This window comes from Panicum virgatum, chromosome 2K, assembly GCF_016808335.1.
Source record: "Panicum virgatum strain AP13 chromosome 2K, P.virgatum_v5, whole genome shotgun sequence".
Taxonomy (NCBI): domain Eukaryota; kingdom Viridiplantae; phylum Streptophyta; class Magnoliopsida; order Poales; family Poaceae; genus Panicum; species Panicum virgatum.
The window spans coordinates 22,952,475-22,967,583 of NC_053137.1; the positions used below are offsets into that span (position 1 = coordinate 22,952,475).

Consider the following 15,109-nt stretch of genomic DNA (forward strand, 5'->3'; position numbering starts at 1 on the left):
TTGACGGTCGGAGAAAGTGTCTAAGGGCACTGTCGTCCTACACCCCCCGTTGTCATCCTCCCTGTGTATTTTGACTCTTCAGCTCTGATTGTCGACCCAAGTGGGGGCTGCTCGTCATAAGAGCAAGCCCAATAATGAAGCCAAGTACTTGGCTATAAGACAAGCTATGTCATAGTTTAATAGCCAAGTCATACAATAACTGCGACTGCTTGTCTCCTCCTTCACCAGTATAAGTTTTTTTTTTATTTCTCAACAGACCCTTCTTTTGCATTAAATATCGTCCGTTTGTCACTCACCTTGTGCCAGGTGCCCTTGTCTAGACCTTTCAGCCCGCTCCCCAATTGCAAAGCTGCAAAGCACCTCGGTTTATGTGACCAGCCGGTCGCTGCATGCAGCGCCAAGCATCCTTCTCTCTTCCCCTCTCTCTGCCATGTCATCCTCGTGCGCTGACCTGTTGGGCGATACGCCCATTTGAAAGCATCTAGGCCCCTAATTCGAGTTTTGGTAATTAATGACAATGGTTTATGGATTAACGATTTCATTTGAGATGATGAGTATAGGTTGATTCACGGATGAAAGATATTTAGTTGTGAACGTATGGAGTTTTGGAGATGGTGAGCAAAGCTCGGGCTCAAGGCAAAGGTATAAAATAGGGCTTTTGCATTTTACCGGTCACAGGGCGTTTAGTGGATGAAAAGTGACCGGATTTGTTGGATAGTTAGCCGTACTATCAAGAGGAGTTGTGTACTCATGCTTGACGGGTCTTTAGTGCCATTTTGCTCAAAATGTCTAGTTGCATGCATGAGGGCTAACGGCGTTTTGAAAAGATTTGAAATAGACTAAGTTCGAGAACTTACTGAGTAACGGCGGACAGTCCGCGCATGAGGGGCGGACAGTCCGCTCCCGTTCCAGAGAGCTTGCAAAGGCTCTGGTGGGCTAGCGGACAGTCCGGCCCAGAGGGGCGGACAGTCCGCGACCGTTCCAGAGAGCTTGCAGAGTCTCTGGTAGGCTTGCGGACGGTCCGGCCCAGGTGGGCGGACGGTCCGCCACTGTTTTTCAAATTTGTACCAGAGAGGATGTTTCTCTGGTCTGGGCTCAAAAGTTAAACTGCGGACGGTCCGCTCATGAGGCGCGGACGGTCCGCAAGCTAATCTCAAAATTGTTCCAGAGACGATGTTAGTCTCTGGTGGGTTGGAACTCTTAACTGCGGACGGTCCGCCACTGGGGCGCGGACGGTCCGCCAGGGCTTAACGGCTAGTTCTGACATGCATTTATTGCACTCTGACTCACTGGTTTATAACGGCGGACAGTCCGGTTTTTGAAACGCGGACGGTCCGCGACTTCGCAGAAAAGAGTGTAACGGCTAGTTTTTTGAGGGGTGTCTATATATACCCAATGCCCGGCCATTGGGAGGCTCTCTTGGCCATTTGGATAGCATTCTTGACACATTAGAGCTAAGGCATCCCTTTCTCACACACACTTGCTTAGAGATTGCTTTTTGAGAGTGTGAGAGCTTCCTAGTGCATTGCATCAAGAGTTTGAGCTTTGTGGCATTAGGGAAACTTCAAGCAAGCGTCATCAACTTGTTACTCTTGGGAGTTGCCGCTCCCTAGACGGTTTGGAGAAGTGGATTTCGTGGAGCACCTCCAAGGAGATTGTTGAGGAGCCCCGATTTCGGTTGTGAGAGGTTTTGTGCTCACCTCACCGGAGTGGTGAAGAGTAACTCTAGTGGAATCGAGGTGTTGAGCGGTTCCTTGTTTCAAGCCGGCTCAAGATCAAGAGGTTCTTGATAGAGGAGCGGTTGATTCTTGGAATCCACCTCAACGTGGATTAGGGGTGACCGGCAAGTCATCGACACCACGGGATATATTCTTGTGTCAAGCTTGGTTACTTCTCTTGCTCACTTTTATTCTTGTCTTTACTTTGAGCAATTTACTTTACTAGAGCTTGATTTGTGTCTTGTCACCCTAGGTTGCAAACCCATCTAGAGATAGTAATAGCATAACATAGGGCTTTCCTTTGTTACTAATTAAATTTCTCTAGTGTTATTGGTTTTAGTTTTTAAACCGCCTATTCACCCCCCCTCTAGTCGGTGTTCTTGATCCTACACCATTATTGGGCGCCTCTGCGATTGGATTCAGCGCCGGCGGCGTTTGCTGGGCCGACGTCAATGGCTATTTTTAATGGCAGTGATATAGAAATATTATAAGCATTAAAATTATTGACATGACAGAATAATTATGAAGAGAGAGGAGAGAGAGTATCATGGGATATGAGAAGAGTGTCATCATCATGACACTTCTTCAGCTTAATTATCTAATTTACAGTCTTGATAACTGTGCCGATGACACTTCCACGAAGACTGGCCAGCTTGCTTTTTTTATGAGCGCATGAAGGAAGGGAGGGGGCATGCGCATGTGCTGAGCAGACATTTATTTATTTTATATATTTCGTGATGGTTTCCGTGCTAAAAAAGACTCGGTTACTTCATTTTAGTATAGATTTGTAATCAACCATTTTTTGTGAATGTGAGTGCACAAGTCCAAATTCTTTGCAACAATTCAAATATGGTAACAAACATTAAGATTCAAGTTATCTGATACATGCAAAAAAAGAAAAGGACTGACTGCACAGTATATAGAATTTTATGAGACAATGTGATTAACTCATGGAACAAAATATAAATCCACTGGGAACAAATGTGATTAACACATAGAACAAAAGATCTAAACATGTGGAACAAACATTTTGAACTGGTGGAACAAATGTAGAAATAAATAACCTAGATGATAGATAGAAAGCCTGAAATCAATAAATGGAACAAAAGTTTTGATAAAAAGGAACAAATGTTCTGAGCTTTTGGAACAAATATTCCCAACTCGACATGGAACTAAAAGTTTTGATAATGGGAACAAATTTATTGAACTTGTGGAACAAAGTTGTAAACAGGAATAATATATGATATTTTAAAACTTGTTTCAATACAACATATATAATAATTATTATAACAAATAAACTTTGCTTTTAGTGAACAGAAATTGAAAAATCATGTGAAACAAAAAAATGGAACATTTGTTCCATTCGAACATATGTGTATAGATATCATATGGAACAAGAACTCATATCGGGTGGAACAAAAGATGTGATGATGCGGAACAAATGTTTTGATATGGTGAACAAATGTAGATATGCATAGAACACAAACTCGTATTTTGTGGAACAAATGATCTGATCGTATGGACCAAAATATATTTAACTAATGAAACAAATATAGATGTCACGTGGAACAAAAAAAGATTATGGTAAAATACTGACATAGAAGCAACAACAAGTGAAAAAAGAATAAAATATAATTTTAAGAATAGAAAAAGGAAAGTAGAGAAAATCAAATCAGAAATGTACCAAGCACGTGTTGCAACACTCACGTTATAACGAAGCCAAATTGGTTGGGACAGGCACACAGCACAGCTAAATATATGAAGTAGGTTGTAAAGCTGCGTAAATGGGCCAAAAAAATCAAATCACAGATTGTGCGTGGGCCGGAAAAGATCCACCAAACGGAATAAAAAACAAGCGGCTGCAGGAGAGGGCTTCTGCTAGAATCCCTCCCACCCACGCGCGCGATTCTTAACATTAGCAACCTAAGTACGCGTCTTTATTATTTTATATTTTTCAAAAAAAAATTTACAGAAATATTTTTTTTCAAATTTTACAGTTCTATAACTCTGCCGCCCGGCAGGGGGCGGTATGCTCTCGTCAAGGACTTCTGCGCAAAAAAAAATTATATTTATTTATATATAGGTCCCTTGCCGCCCTCCTGCCGGGCGGTAGGGGTATAGAACTGTAAAATCTGAAATCAAAAATATATTTCTGTAAATTTTTTTTTTGAAAAATATAAAAATAAAAAAGAGGCACCTAAGTATTAAGTATCCAACTATTTTTTTTTTGAGCGAGGCCGGCTCGACGCATTAGATGATTGACTGACTTGGCGCGGTCCGCCCTGGGCCCTCTGCGCCTCGTTTTTTTTTTGTAGCAGCGGCGGGCATACCGGCCCAACCAAGCTGGGCTCGGTCTCTTCTGGGCGCAGCCCAACTTCCCCAACTCGATCACTCACTACCAGGCCTACAAAAATTTGCGACCCCCCCCCCCCCCCCCCCCCCCCCGCACAGCACACACACGTTTTGCCGTTTTGGGGCTTCCAAAATTACTGTGTGGGTGCGTTCGCCCTGGCAGATGTCAATCGCAGGACAATATTCAGAACAAGTTCACCCAGCAAGGAAGATCTACCCGAAGGCACAGCGAATTTTACAAGAAGCTTCTTGTAAAATATAATCTCCAAGAGTAGGACACCGAAGCTGTATGAATGAGTTTTTTTTAGGGTCAACGGGATGAGCATCCCCATCTGAATCATTTCATTGTGGCCCATAATGGCCCGCATGATAATCAAGGTTTTACACCGTTTGCTTAGCATAAGGCGATTTGTGGCATAACCACATAACAATACATCCTAGCTCAAGGACTCACCGTGGCAAACCACTAATAATGAACTACAACTCACGCCATAGTAATGACTTGATGTGCGGAGGTGGGCGCCTCCCCGCGCACCGGGCGCAACGCTTTCGCTACACATTAGTCACCACCTCGAAGCACCAGCCATTGTGGGAGAGGTAGAACCGCAACGGCGACGCCTCCAAGAAGCGCCTAGGACGTTGTCGTCGTCGTCGAGGCTTTCGCAAGCGATTCCACCGACCAAATACCTCATCGTTGCTTGAGCCCTCAGCAGCTCGCGTGTTGCATCGAGGCACACCACCATTGACCATTGCCGCACCCTGCTGTTTGAATCCTTGGTAATTCGCACAAGCAGCAAGGCGTAGCATCTTGAGTTGTAGCCATGGCACCGCTTGGCCGCTTGTTCAGAGGGGCATCGACGCGCCGGCTGCACGCGACAGCCGCACAGCTGCGTCGGCCACCCTCCGGCCAGGCGGCACAGGCGGCACATCTGAGTTTGAACGAGGAGGACCATACCCGCAGATCTATGAGGAGCAGCGCAACCGGTGGGGGAGCATAAATTCATGGCCGGTTCAGCCCCCACGCGAGTACACGAAGAGAGGCATCGACGTGCCGGCTGCACGCAGCAGCCGCTGAGATGCGTCGGCCGCCACCCTTGCTGACTGCAGGCACGCACGCCGGTGCCGCCACCAGGGTGTAGGGTCGGCAGGCGGCGGCCACGCGCGTGGTGGGAATGCCGCCTGCGGCACGAGCGGCGACGGCGACGTCGTGTGCGACGGGTGGTGCAGCTGCGGCCACCTTCAACTTGGCATCGTCGCTGGTGCACGGCGGGCTTGCTAGTGGTTGTGGATGTAGACCGGCGCGAAGCTCCGTCGGTGGTGGCATCTCCGACCGCGCCGCATGTGCATGGCCGACTGCGGCGGCGGCCAGCCCCGTCGCGCCGCACGCTTGGCCCCGCGCAGATCCGGACCCGGAGGCACCGGATCCAGGTCACCGGATCTGCAGCCCCGGGCTGCCGTCGTCCAGCCCGGCGAGACCGGCGCCGGCGCAGCGGAGACTCGGGGCACGGCGAAAACGAGCACGAGAATCCCCGCCGCCGCCTTCCTAGCCGGCACGCGGGCTTCCGGTGTCTTGCTTCGGCGGCTGCGAGGTGGAGAGGAGGCCGGGAGGGGGGGTGGGGGTGCGCACCATATGAATGAGTTTTCGCTGGTATCCTAATAACCTTTTGCTCACATGGGTAATGAAGCCACCAGTTTTTTTATGCGCTTGCATTGGGCCTGCCCGGACTCCGACAAGAGCGAGAGGGACATCCAACCATACCATACGGTCGCGTGGATCGATCACGTACTCCACTGAGCTCATTTGGGTGGGGGGGGGGGGGGGTCACTCCAAGCATCCAAAGAAACTGTCAACAATTTTTCCCATTAACAAGCAGTAGAACGCTTCAGGTGATATGCGTCTCCTAGTTTTGCACATTCTTGTGCAGATAAGCGAAAAGCTGATGGGTTTGGCTTCCCTTTCCACCTTGCTCCTCCTCCTCCTCTCCTTGGTTCCCTTATGCACATCTAGTGACCGGCTAGCACCCGCAAAGCCACTGATATTCCCCGACAGGATGGTCTCCAGCAATGGCGTCTTCGCTATGGGCTTCTTCTCTCCGACCAATAACTCATCAATCTCGCGCTTCTACATCGGCATATGGTACAACAATGTCCCCGAGAGAACGGTGGTGTGGGTCGCCAACCGTGACGATCCCATCACCGCCACCCCTCCACCATCCACGACTCTCGCGGTGACAAACCTGTCCGGCCTCGTCCTGTCGGACACCACCAGCGGCCGCATCTACTGGAGCACGAGGAACGTCGTGGCAGGAGGGGCCAGCAGCGCCGTGCTGCTCAACGAGGGGAACCTGATCCTCCGGTCCACGAACGGCACCGTCCTGTGGCAGAGCTTCGACCACCCGACCGACACCATCCTCCCCGGGATGCCGTTCCGGGTAAACTACCGGACACGCCTCACCGGGCGGCTGGTCTCCTGGAAGGGCCCCGAGTGTTAGAATAAATGTGTCGTATGTAATCCAAACTATTAAGGAGTTGTGTATCGGTTGGTTATTGATAGAGTTAGCTTTTCAAGTTGTATTATACACAACCTAAACCGATTACACCTACCTTCCTTGTAACATCAGGAGTCTTTGGTACTCCTCCCTATATTAACGTGTAACCCGTGTGCTGCTGAGTTTAGCAACCACGGTTCCATCATATCTTTCATGGTAATCAGAGCATCTTCTTCCTAAGATACATCTACAAACTCGACCATGGCTTCCTCGTCAACCTCGTCGTCGTTTCAGCTCGGCCCGACGGTGTCCGAGAAGCTAACTCGAGATAACTTCGTCCTATGGAAAGCCCAGTTCCTCCCCACCATTCGTGGTGCTCAACTCATGGGGATTCTTGATGGGTCTGATCCTGCACCACCGAAGACCGTGGAGGACGACAAGAAGCAGCGTGTTCACAACCCGGAGTACGACTCCTGGAACGCCAAGGATCAACAGCTTCTTGGCTACTTGCTGAACTCCATTACCAAGGAAGTATTGGTGCAAGTAGCAACCGCGACTTCATCTGCTGAAGCATGGGAGTCGCTAGAGACAATGTTCTCAGCGCAATCTAGGGTGCGTGTGACAAATTTGCGCATGCAGCTCGCAAATCTCAAGAAGGGTGGCATGACCATGGAGGCCTACTTCAACAAGATTCGCAAAATCAAGGATGAGCTTGCTGCTGCTGGCAAGCTAGTTGACGATGATGAGGTGGTCTCCTATATCCTAAACGGCCTCGATTTTGATTACAATCCAATTGTTTCAACTATTCTTGGTCGTGCGGAGCCAATCTCGTTGAGTGATCTCTATTCTCAACTTCTGTCCTATGATCTCCGGATGGAGATGTATCAAGATGGCGGCCAGTATCAATCCTCTGCAAACGCTGCTGCTCGTGGGCGTGGTGGTAGAAACCGTGGCCGTGGCAGCAATCGTGGTCGCGGTCGTGGAGGACGCGGTGTACAGATCAGCAATGCTGGTCCAAATACACCGAAGAAGAACATCAAGGTGAGGTGCCAAATCTGCAAGAAGGTTGGTCATGAAGCCCCTAGCTGTTGGTTCCGCTACGACGATGACGAAGAAGATCAGCAGAATGACAAAACAGCAGGAGCTGCCACAGCTGGATATGGCTATGATACAAATTGGTATGCAGACAGTGGAGCTTCGGATCATGTGACCAGCGACTTGGAGAAGCTTACTGTTCGTGACAAGTACACAGGACGTGATCAAGTGCATACAGCAAGTGGAGCAGGTATGAAAATTAGTAATATTGGGCATACAACTTTACATACCCCTCTTAAGGTTTTGCATCTCAATAATATTCTTCATGTTCCTAGTGCTAGCAAGAACCTTGTTTCAGTCCACAAACTAGCCCGTGATAATAATGCCTTCCTTGAATTTCATCCAAATTTCTTTCTTATCAAGGACCAAGAAACGAAGGAAATCCTTCATTGGGGTAGATCCAAAGGTGGCCTCTATCCCTTAGCGCCAAGTTCTTCTAAAGGAGCCTTGAGCAAGCAAGCTTATGGAGTCAATAAGCCGTCTACATCTAGATGGCATAGTCGGCTAGGTCATCCAGCCATCCCTATTGTAGAGAGAGTTCTTAGTTTGAATAATTTACCTTGTGTTAGTGATCAAAATGCAGAGTCTGTTTGTGATTCGTGTCAGATGGCCAAAAGCCATCAACTTCCTTATTCAAAGTCAAATAGTATATCAAGCTCTCCTCTTGAATTAATTTTTTCTGATGTATGGGGACCAGCACCTCCTTCTATTGGTCGGCATACTTACTATGTGAGCTTCATAGATGACTATAGCAAATATACCTGGGTCTATCTCCTTCGCAAGAAATCTGACGTATTTCAAGTGTTTCAAGATTTCCAGAACCTTGTAGAAAGGAAGTTCAATAAGAAAATTGTTGCCATACAAAGTGATTGGGGGGGCGAGTATGAAAAACTTAATTCTTTTTTCCAACGAATTGGCATTTCTCACCGTGTGTCATGTCCCCATGCCCATCAACAAAACGGTGCAGCCGAGAGGAAGCATAGGCACATCGTTGAGGTTGGGCTTGCTCTTCTAGCCAATGCTGCTATGCCCCTCAAGTATTGGGATCAAGCCTTCCTTACGGCAACATACCTTATCAACATTCTACCCAGCAAGGTCATTGGCTATGAAACTCCAGTAGCTCGCCTTCTCCATGAAAAACCAGACTACAACTCTCTTCGAATTTTTGGATGTGCTTGTTGGCCCAACTTACGTCCCTATAACTCTCGAAAGCTCTCCTTTAGATCTACCCGCTGTGCTTTTCTTGGCTATAGCGCTCAACATAAGGGATTTAAGTGCCTTGATATTTCTACGGGCCGGATTTACATCTCTAGGGATGTAATTTTTGATGAGACTTATTTTCCCTTTGCTCACCTTCATTCAAATGCGGGAGCTCAATTGAGAAAGGAGATTGTTCTTCTTCCTGATCACCTTAAGAATCTGGGGGATGTTAGTTGTGCTAACCCAAATATTACTAATGCTTCTAGTGATTCAAGTGCTATCTCACAGAAATCTGCAGAAAATTTGGCTTCGGATGGTGCATTCTCCTTCCCGAACAACTTGCCACAGTATCCTCCGACAGACACCGAAGATCACGACGCCGAGTTCCAGGAGTTTTTTGACGAAGACGGCACCGGCGGATTGGGTTCCGACCTCACGGCCGATTCACTGGCCGGACGGGTCAGCCCCGTGCGGTTGGGAGCCAACTCTGGCTTGCCGCGTGGGGGGACAGTGGCAACAACACCAACAGCGCCAGCATCTCCGGCCGCGACAACGACCTCCCCGACAGCCTCTCCAAGCTCGATGCAGCGTGTCCAGACTAGCAACGATGTTCAGCAAGCTGTTCCTGAAGCTGCCAATCCTAGTGTTGTTTCTGAATCAAGTGTTGTTTCTCCACGACGCACAAGACTTCAGAGTGGGATTGTGAAACCCAAGAAGCTTTATGATGGCATGATAAGGTATGGATTATTTAGTTCAACAGGAGAACCTGATTCTTTGCACGAAGCTTTGGCAGATTCATTATGGAAAAAAGCTATGCAAGATGAATATGACGCTCTACTTCGCAATGGCACTTGGCATCTTGTTCCTCCTAAGCAAGGTACAAATCTGATTGATTCAAAATGGGTTTATAAAATTAAAAGGAAGGCAGATGGGGGTATTGATAGATACAAGGCCAGATTGGTAGCAAAGGGATTCAAACAACGCTATGGGATCGATTACGAGGATACATTTAGTCCGGTGGTAAAAATTGCTACAATTCGACTTGTACTATCGATTGCAGTAACAAGAGGATGGTGTTTGAGGCAGTTAGATGTACAGAATGCGTTTTTACATGGTGTTCTGGAAGAAGAGGTTTATATGAGACAACCACCTGGGTTTGAAAATGCAAAGATGCCTAACTTTGTTTGCAAATTAGACAAAGCTATCTATGGCCTCAAACAAGCTCCTCGTGCTTGGTATTCAAGGTTGAGCTCGAAGTTAATTAATCTTGGTTTTAAGGCTTCAAAGTCTGATGCTTCTCTCTTCATATATATCAAAGGCCATGTAACAATGTATATGCTTATTTATGTTGATGACATCATTGTTACTAGCTCATCATCAGAAGCAGTCACGGCTTTACTTCAAGATCTCAAGAAGGACTTTGCGCTAAAGGACCTTGGTGATCTCCACTATTTTTTAGGGATCGAGGTTACAAAGTGCAAAGATGGTATTCTTCTAACACAAGAGAAGTATGCACATGATTTATTGACTAGGGTTGGTATGACAAAGTGCAAGTCCTCATCTACGCCACTATCTGCTTCAGAAAAATTATCTCGCCATGAAGGAGAAGCACTAAGTGCTGAAGACAGTACGAGATACAGGAGCATTGTTGGAGCATTGCAGTACTTAACCCTTACCCGGCCTGATCTTTCTTATGCAGTAAACAAGGTGTGCCAGTTTCTTCATGCACCAACTACCTTGCATTGGACTGCAGTTAAAAGAATTATGAGATATGTGAAGCATTCGGTTGGACTTGGCTTGCACATACAGAAGTCCAGTTCTATGATGTTGAGTGCATTTTCTGATGCTGACTGGGCTGGCAGCATAGATGATCGGAGGTCTACAGGTGGTTTTGCAATATTTCTTGGTGCCAATCTTATTTCTTGGAGTGCTAGGAAACAGGCCACTGTGTCAAGGTCAAGTACTGAAGCCGAGTATAAATCCATGGCAAATGCCACAGCTGAACTGATCTGGCTGGAGTCTTTGATGGCCGAGCTTGGGATAAAATTGAGACAACCTCCTTCGTTGTGGTGTGATAATTTGGGTGCTACTTATTTATCAGCAAATCCAGTGTTCCATGCAAGGGCAAAACACATTGAGATTGATTTTCATTTTGTGAGAGAAAGAGTTGTCAACAAACAGTTGCAAGTTCGACTCATCTCCACTCATGATCAGTTAGCAGATGGGTTCACGAAAGCTCTTTCTGCTGGGAAGTTTGGAGACTTCATCTGCAATCTAAATCTCAAGACAAAAGACAGTTTAGATTGAGGAAGGGTGTTAGAATAAATGTGTCGTATGTAATCCAAACTATTAAGGAGTTGTGTATCGGTTGGTTATTGATAGAGTTAGCTTTTCAAGTTGTATTATACACAACCTAAACCGATTACACCTACCTTCCTTGTAACATCAGGAGTCTTTGGTACTCCTCCCTATATTAACGTGTAACACGTGTGCTGCTGAGTTTAGCAACCACGGTTCCATCATATCTTTCACCGAGGACCCGGCCACCGGCGATTTCTCCCTGAGCGGGGACTTCAGCTCGGGCCTCCAGTACTTCATGTGGCGCGGGCCCAACCTGACCTGGCGCAGTTTGCCGTGGAACGGCGGGACGACGTCCGCGTACAAGCCGATCGGCGACTCCAGCGCGCCCGTGATCTTGACGATGATCATGGCGGATGGGGACGAGATCGCCCTCACATACACCCTCTCCGACGGGTCCTCAGGCCTGCGCGCCAGGATGTCCTACACAGGCGAGTACGAGTTCACTCTGCTGAACGGCGACGCGTCGGCGTGGACGCTCCTGAACGCGTACCCTGGCCCCGGATGCAGCCGGTACGCTTCCTGCGGCTCCTACGGCTACTGCGACGGCATGGAGATGGAGGCCATCCGCCGGACATGCAGGTGCCCGGAGGGGTTCGAGACCAAGGAGGCCAAGGGAAGCAGCAGCCCCTGGGCAGGGTGTGCGAGGAAGGAGCCGCTCAGATGCGACACCGCGGCTGCGGACGGCGACCAGTTCGCGACCTTGACGGGCGTGAAGACGCCTGCGACGCCCGTGTTCGTCAGGAACCGGACCTTGGGCGGCTGCGAGCCTGCGAGGCGGAGTGCCGTGGCAACTGCTCGTGCACGGCCTACGCTTACGCCAACTTGACCGCTGCCCTAAGCGGGGGCGACTCGTCCAGGTGCCTGCTCTGGTTCGGGGAACTTGTTGACCTGGGCAAGTTCGTGGACATTGTTGGCGAGAACCTTTATGTACGGCTCGCCGGTTCGTCATCGCCAGGTAGGTACTCACGCGCCGTTCCTTTCTTGGCTGCTACTGTCTCCTACTCATCACATGTTTGCAAACTTCAACGGAAGAAGTGGATACCACTTAACATCAGTTATATTTACTAACTGACACTACATCATAAAAGAATTTTAGGGTGGGTAAAAATATATTTTTAGGGGTGGGTGCGGTACTCATTTCTAGTTCTCGTAGCTAAAAATACTATTTTTAGAGGCTTCCGCCTCGAAAAATAATTTTAGGGGCGGTGTCGGTGTTTAACCGCCAAGCTCTCCGAGGTATACTCCGAGGAGATTGATTGTAGGCATGGACTCGCCAAGATGAGAACGCGATGGTGCAAGGAACACAAAGATTTAAACAGGTTCAGGCCGCCGGAGCATAATACCCTATGTCCTGTGTGGTTGTTTGTATTGCCTTAAGTGTCGAGATGTGGATCTATATTTTCGGAGGGGTCCCTGCCCGCCCTTATATATTCTGGGGGGACAGGATTACATGAAAAGTACTAGTCGAGTACTAATACTGCTCTACTCCAACGAGGTGGAATAGTTTCCTTGTAAGTCAACTAGTCCTATTGTTGTACGAGTAGTTACAAGAGAGGCAAGATACATCCATGCGCTATCCCTTACTTTAGAATATTCCACGCCTGTGAGCAGTCCCGCTGCCCCAGGTCTGACAAGCCCCGAGCTCTTCATGGTCGAGTCCTGCAGGCGTCGAGTACTTCTGAAGGTGTCTTCGAGTGCTTCGACTGCTTCTAGATTCCAACATCTAGTTCTGAAATCCATCGAGTGCTTCGAGTAGTCTTCCGAGTACTTTCTTAGCTGCATCGAGGCTATGAGGTGCTTAAGCCCCGAATCTTCTTCTATATATGGTGCGCGATGTACTCGCGCTCTATATGGAGTATCCCTCGAGGCTTATGTTGAATTACAGAATCAGGCTGAGGGTCAAATCAGTCTTCAATATTCTTCCAAATCTTCATTTGAAATTCAAATGGTCCTTGAAAAAATAGGCCATTTATGACACATATCTAGTAGCTCCCGAGCCTTGAATCTAAATCCCATGATTTGGAATTAAGGATCCAAAGTCGTGGCATACCTTTTTATCCTTACACCGAAAGTACCTGAGGTGATCTTTCGAATAAAGTTACTTTTCAGGTAAAGTGAAGGGTGTTTGTCGATATCCTGTAAGGTCACATGGTGTGTGGTGTGACTGGAATCTGCACTGTTCTACTCGTCAGTTCCTTGTCTTGTAGTGTCACGGGTTGTATTCGAGTGTGTTGCTTCCTCTATAAATGAAGGGATGATGCTTCTTCCAGAATCATTCCACCATAGCAATCATGGCTCTTAGTTGGAGTTCCTCTCTGGAGAGCTCTTGACCTCCTGATAGGAGCAGTTTTTTGCTTAGTAACTAGTGCTAGAAGAGTATTTGCGAGCAACAAGAATACTTGCTGTCTGCCAAGCCGTTGGCTTTGCTTCTCTCATCTTAACCATCTTAGTCATCTTGTACCTGGGTGGTTAAAGGTAGATGGAGTTTCAGAGGTTGCGGTGGACTGGTGGTGTCATACTCGTGGGTATTCTCTGAATGGTTTCCCCCTCAATGGCATCTCCAGATATGGTAGTATTTCTTGATGCAAAAATATCCAGAAAGGAGGAGAAATTTCTTTTCAAGATGCTAGAAGAGGGCTTGCGATGTTCTTACTGAAGCATGCCTCCTTGATCTTGAAAACTTATTTTTCTGGATGTATAAAATTTATTCCTATCTGGGAATAACAAGATTTGCAGCTTTGTAACATCCCATGGATGATGTATTTCATGTAATCTATCTCAATTGGATAATCGAGTAATTTAGGTACTTAGATCTGTGTATTTGCTTTTTTCAGAATGTAATCCCAGAAAAAAGTGCTAATACAGCAAAATCCTCAGTTTTAGATGTTTTTAGGGAGTCCTAAATTGTTGGAAAAGATATCCTCCTTTGTAGAATCCCTGAATCATCGCCCGGGATAACTGCCGTGTGGCTCTTCGGTTTCCAAGTATCTACGAAATTGCCACTGGCTAGGTTATTTAACCTTTCGGCTAAACCTAGGTTTAGCACGCTCTTAGGCTTTCTTAGTTCAATCCGCCGCCGCCTCTAGCTTCCATTCTCGCCTCCAATTGGCTAGCCACCGAGCGTGAAGCGAGAAGGTTTGCTCCCTCGTCCGGATGACGCCCAAGAAGATCCAAGGGAAGGGGAAGGCAGGTGGAGTTGTTGAACCAGCGGAGACGGAGGGTTGGAGGGCAAGTAAATGCTCCGACTTCCAACTTCTAGGTCTTGTAGAGGAGAACCTTCTCCAGCCGCGTGAAGTAGTTCACTGGCGGAAATCTTTAGGAGATTTGGTTCCTCATGAGGGGAAGAATGAAACTGTCATTTTTCAATCTCATGTTCTGCGCAGCCTCGGAATTCCTACTTCCGATTTCTTTCGAGGTCTTTTGCATCACTGGGGGATTCAAGCGCATCACTTGACCCCGAATTCTATCCTTCACATTTCGATTTTTGTCCATCTTTGTGAAGCTTTTCTGGGGATCGAACCCCATTTTAATCTTTTCCAACACCTGTTCCACTTGAAACCCCAACCTAGTGACACCGAAATAGATATAGTGGGAGGTGCGGGTTTGCAATTGCGTCGGGGTGTAGGTTCGAAGTACATCCCTTATAAGATGATCGGCAAGGTTATCGACTGGAAGGACCTTTGGTTCTACGTCGAGAACCAAGCGCCAGCTTTTCCCCATAGATCTGCTGGCCCTCCCATTAAAAGGGCTAGCTGGAATTCCAGAGGAGGAAATGTAGACCAAGTAAACTATCTCCTAGGGGAGATAGATTTGTTGAAAAAGAACCATCAAATTAGCGGAGCTTCGGTAGTGGCTCATTGGTCACTCTGGAGGATTCAGCCACTTCAACAGCAA

The 15,109-nt window shown here is 47.6% G+C and overlaps 1 protein-coding gene and 1 non-coding gene across 2 annotated transcripts; both read left to right on the plus strand.

Moving 5' to 3' along the window:
• The first annotated feature begins 5,900 nt into the window (after nt 1-5,900).
• Nucleotides 5,901-12,330, plus strand: LOC120672072 (S-locus-specific glycoprotein S13-like). The gene is made up of 2 exons (XM_039952366.1): nt 5,901-6,551; nt 11,386-12,330. Exons 1-2 carry the CDS (start codon nt 5,963-5,965, stop codon nt 12,039-12,041), a joined length of 1,245 nt encoding a protein of 414 aa, XP_039808300.1. The 5' UTR covers nt 5,901-5,962; the 3' UTR covers nt 12,042-12,330.
• LOC120696348 lies at nt 7,289-7,427 on the plus strand. The gene has a single exon (XR_005684124.1). It is a non-coding gene; the product is annotated as a small nucleolar RNA Z247 (small nucleolar RNA).
• Nucleotides 12,331-15,109: the final 2,779 nt, after the last annotated feature.

What these genes read in the sequence shown, in the direction of transcription:
- LOC120672072 (XM_039952366.1), top strand. Translation starts at nt 5,963, where the DNA reads ATGCGTCTCCTAGTTTTGCACATTCTTGTGCAGATAAGCGAAAAGCTG. An exon ending in GCTGGTCTCCTGGAAGGGCC is followed by an intron (nt 6,552 to 11,385) that starts CCGAGTGTTAGA and finishes TCATATCTTTCA; the next exon opens with CCGAGGACCCGGCCACCGGC.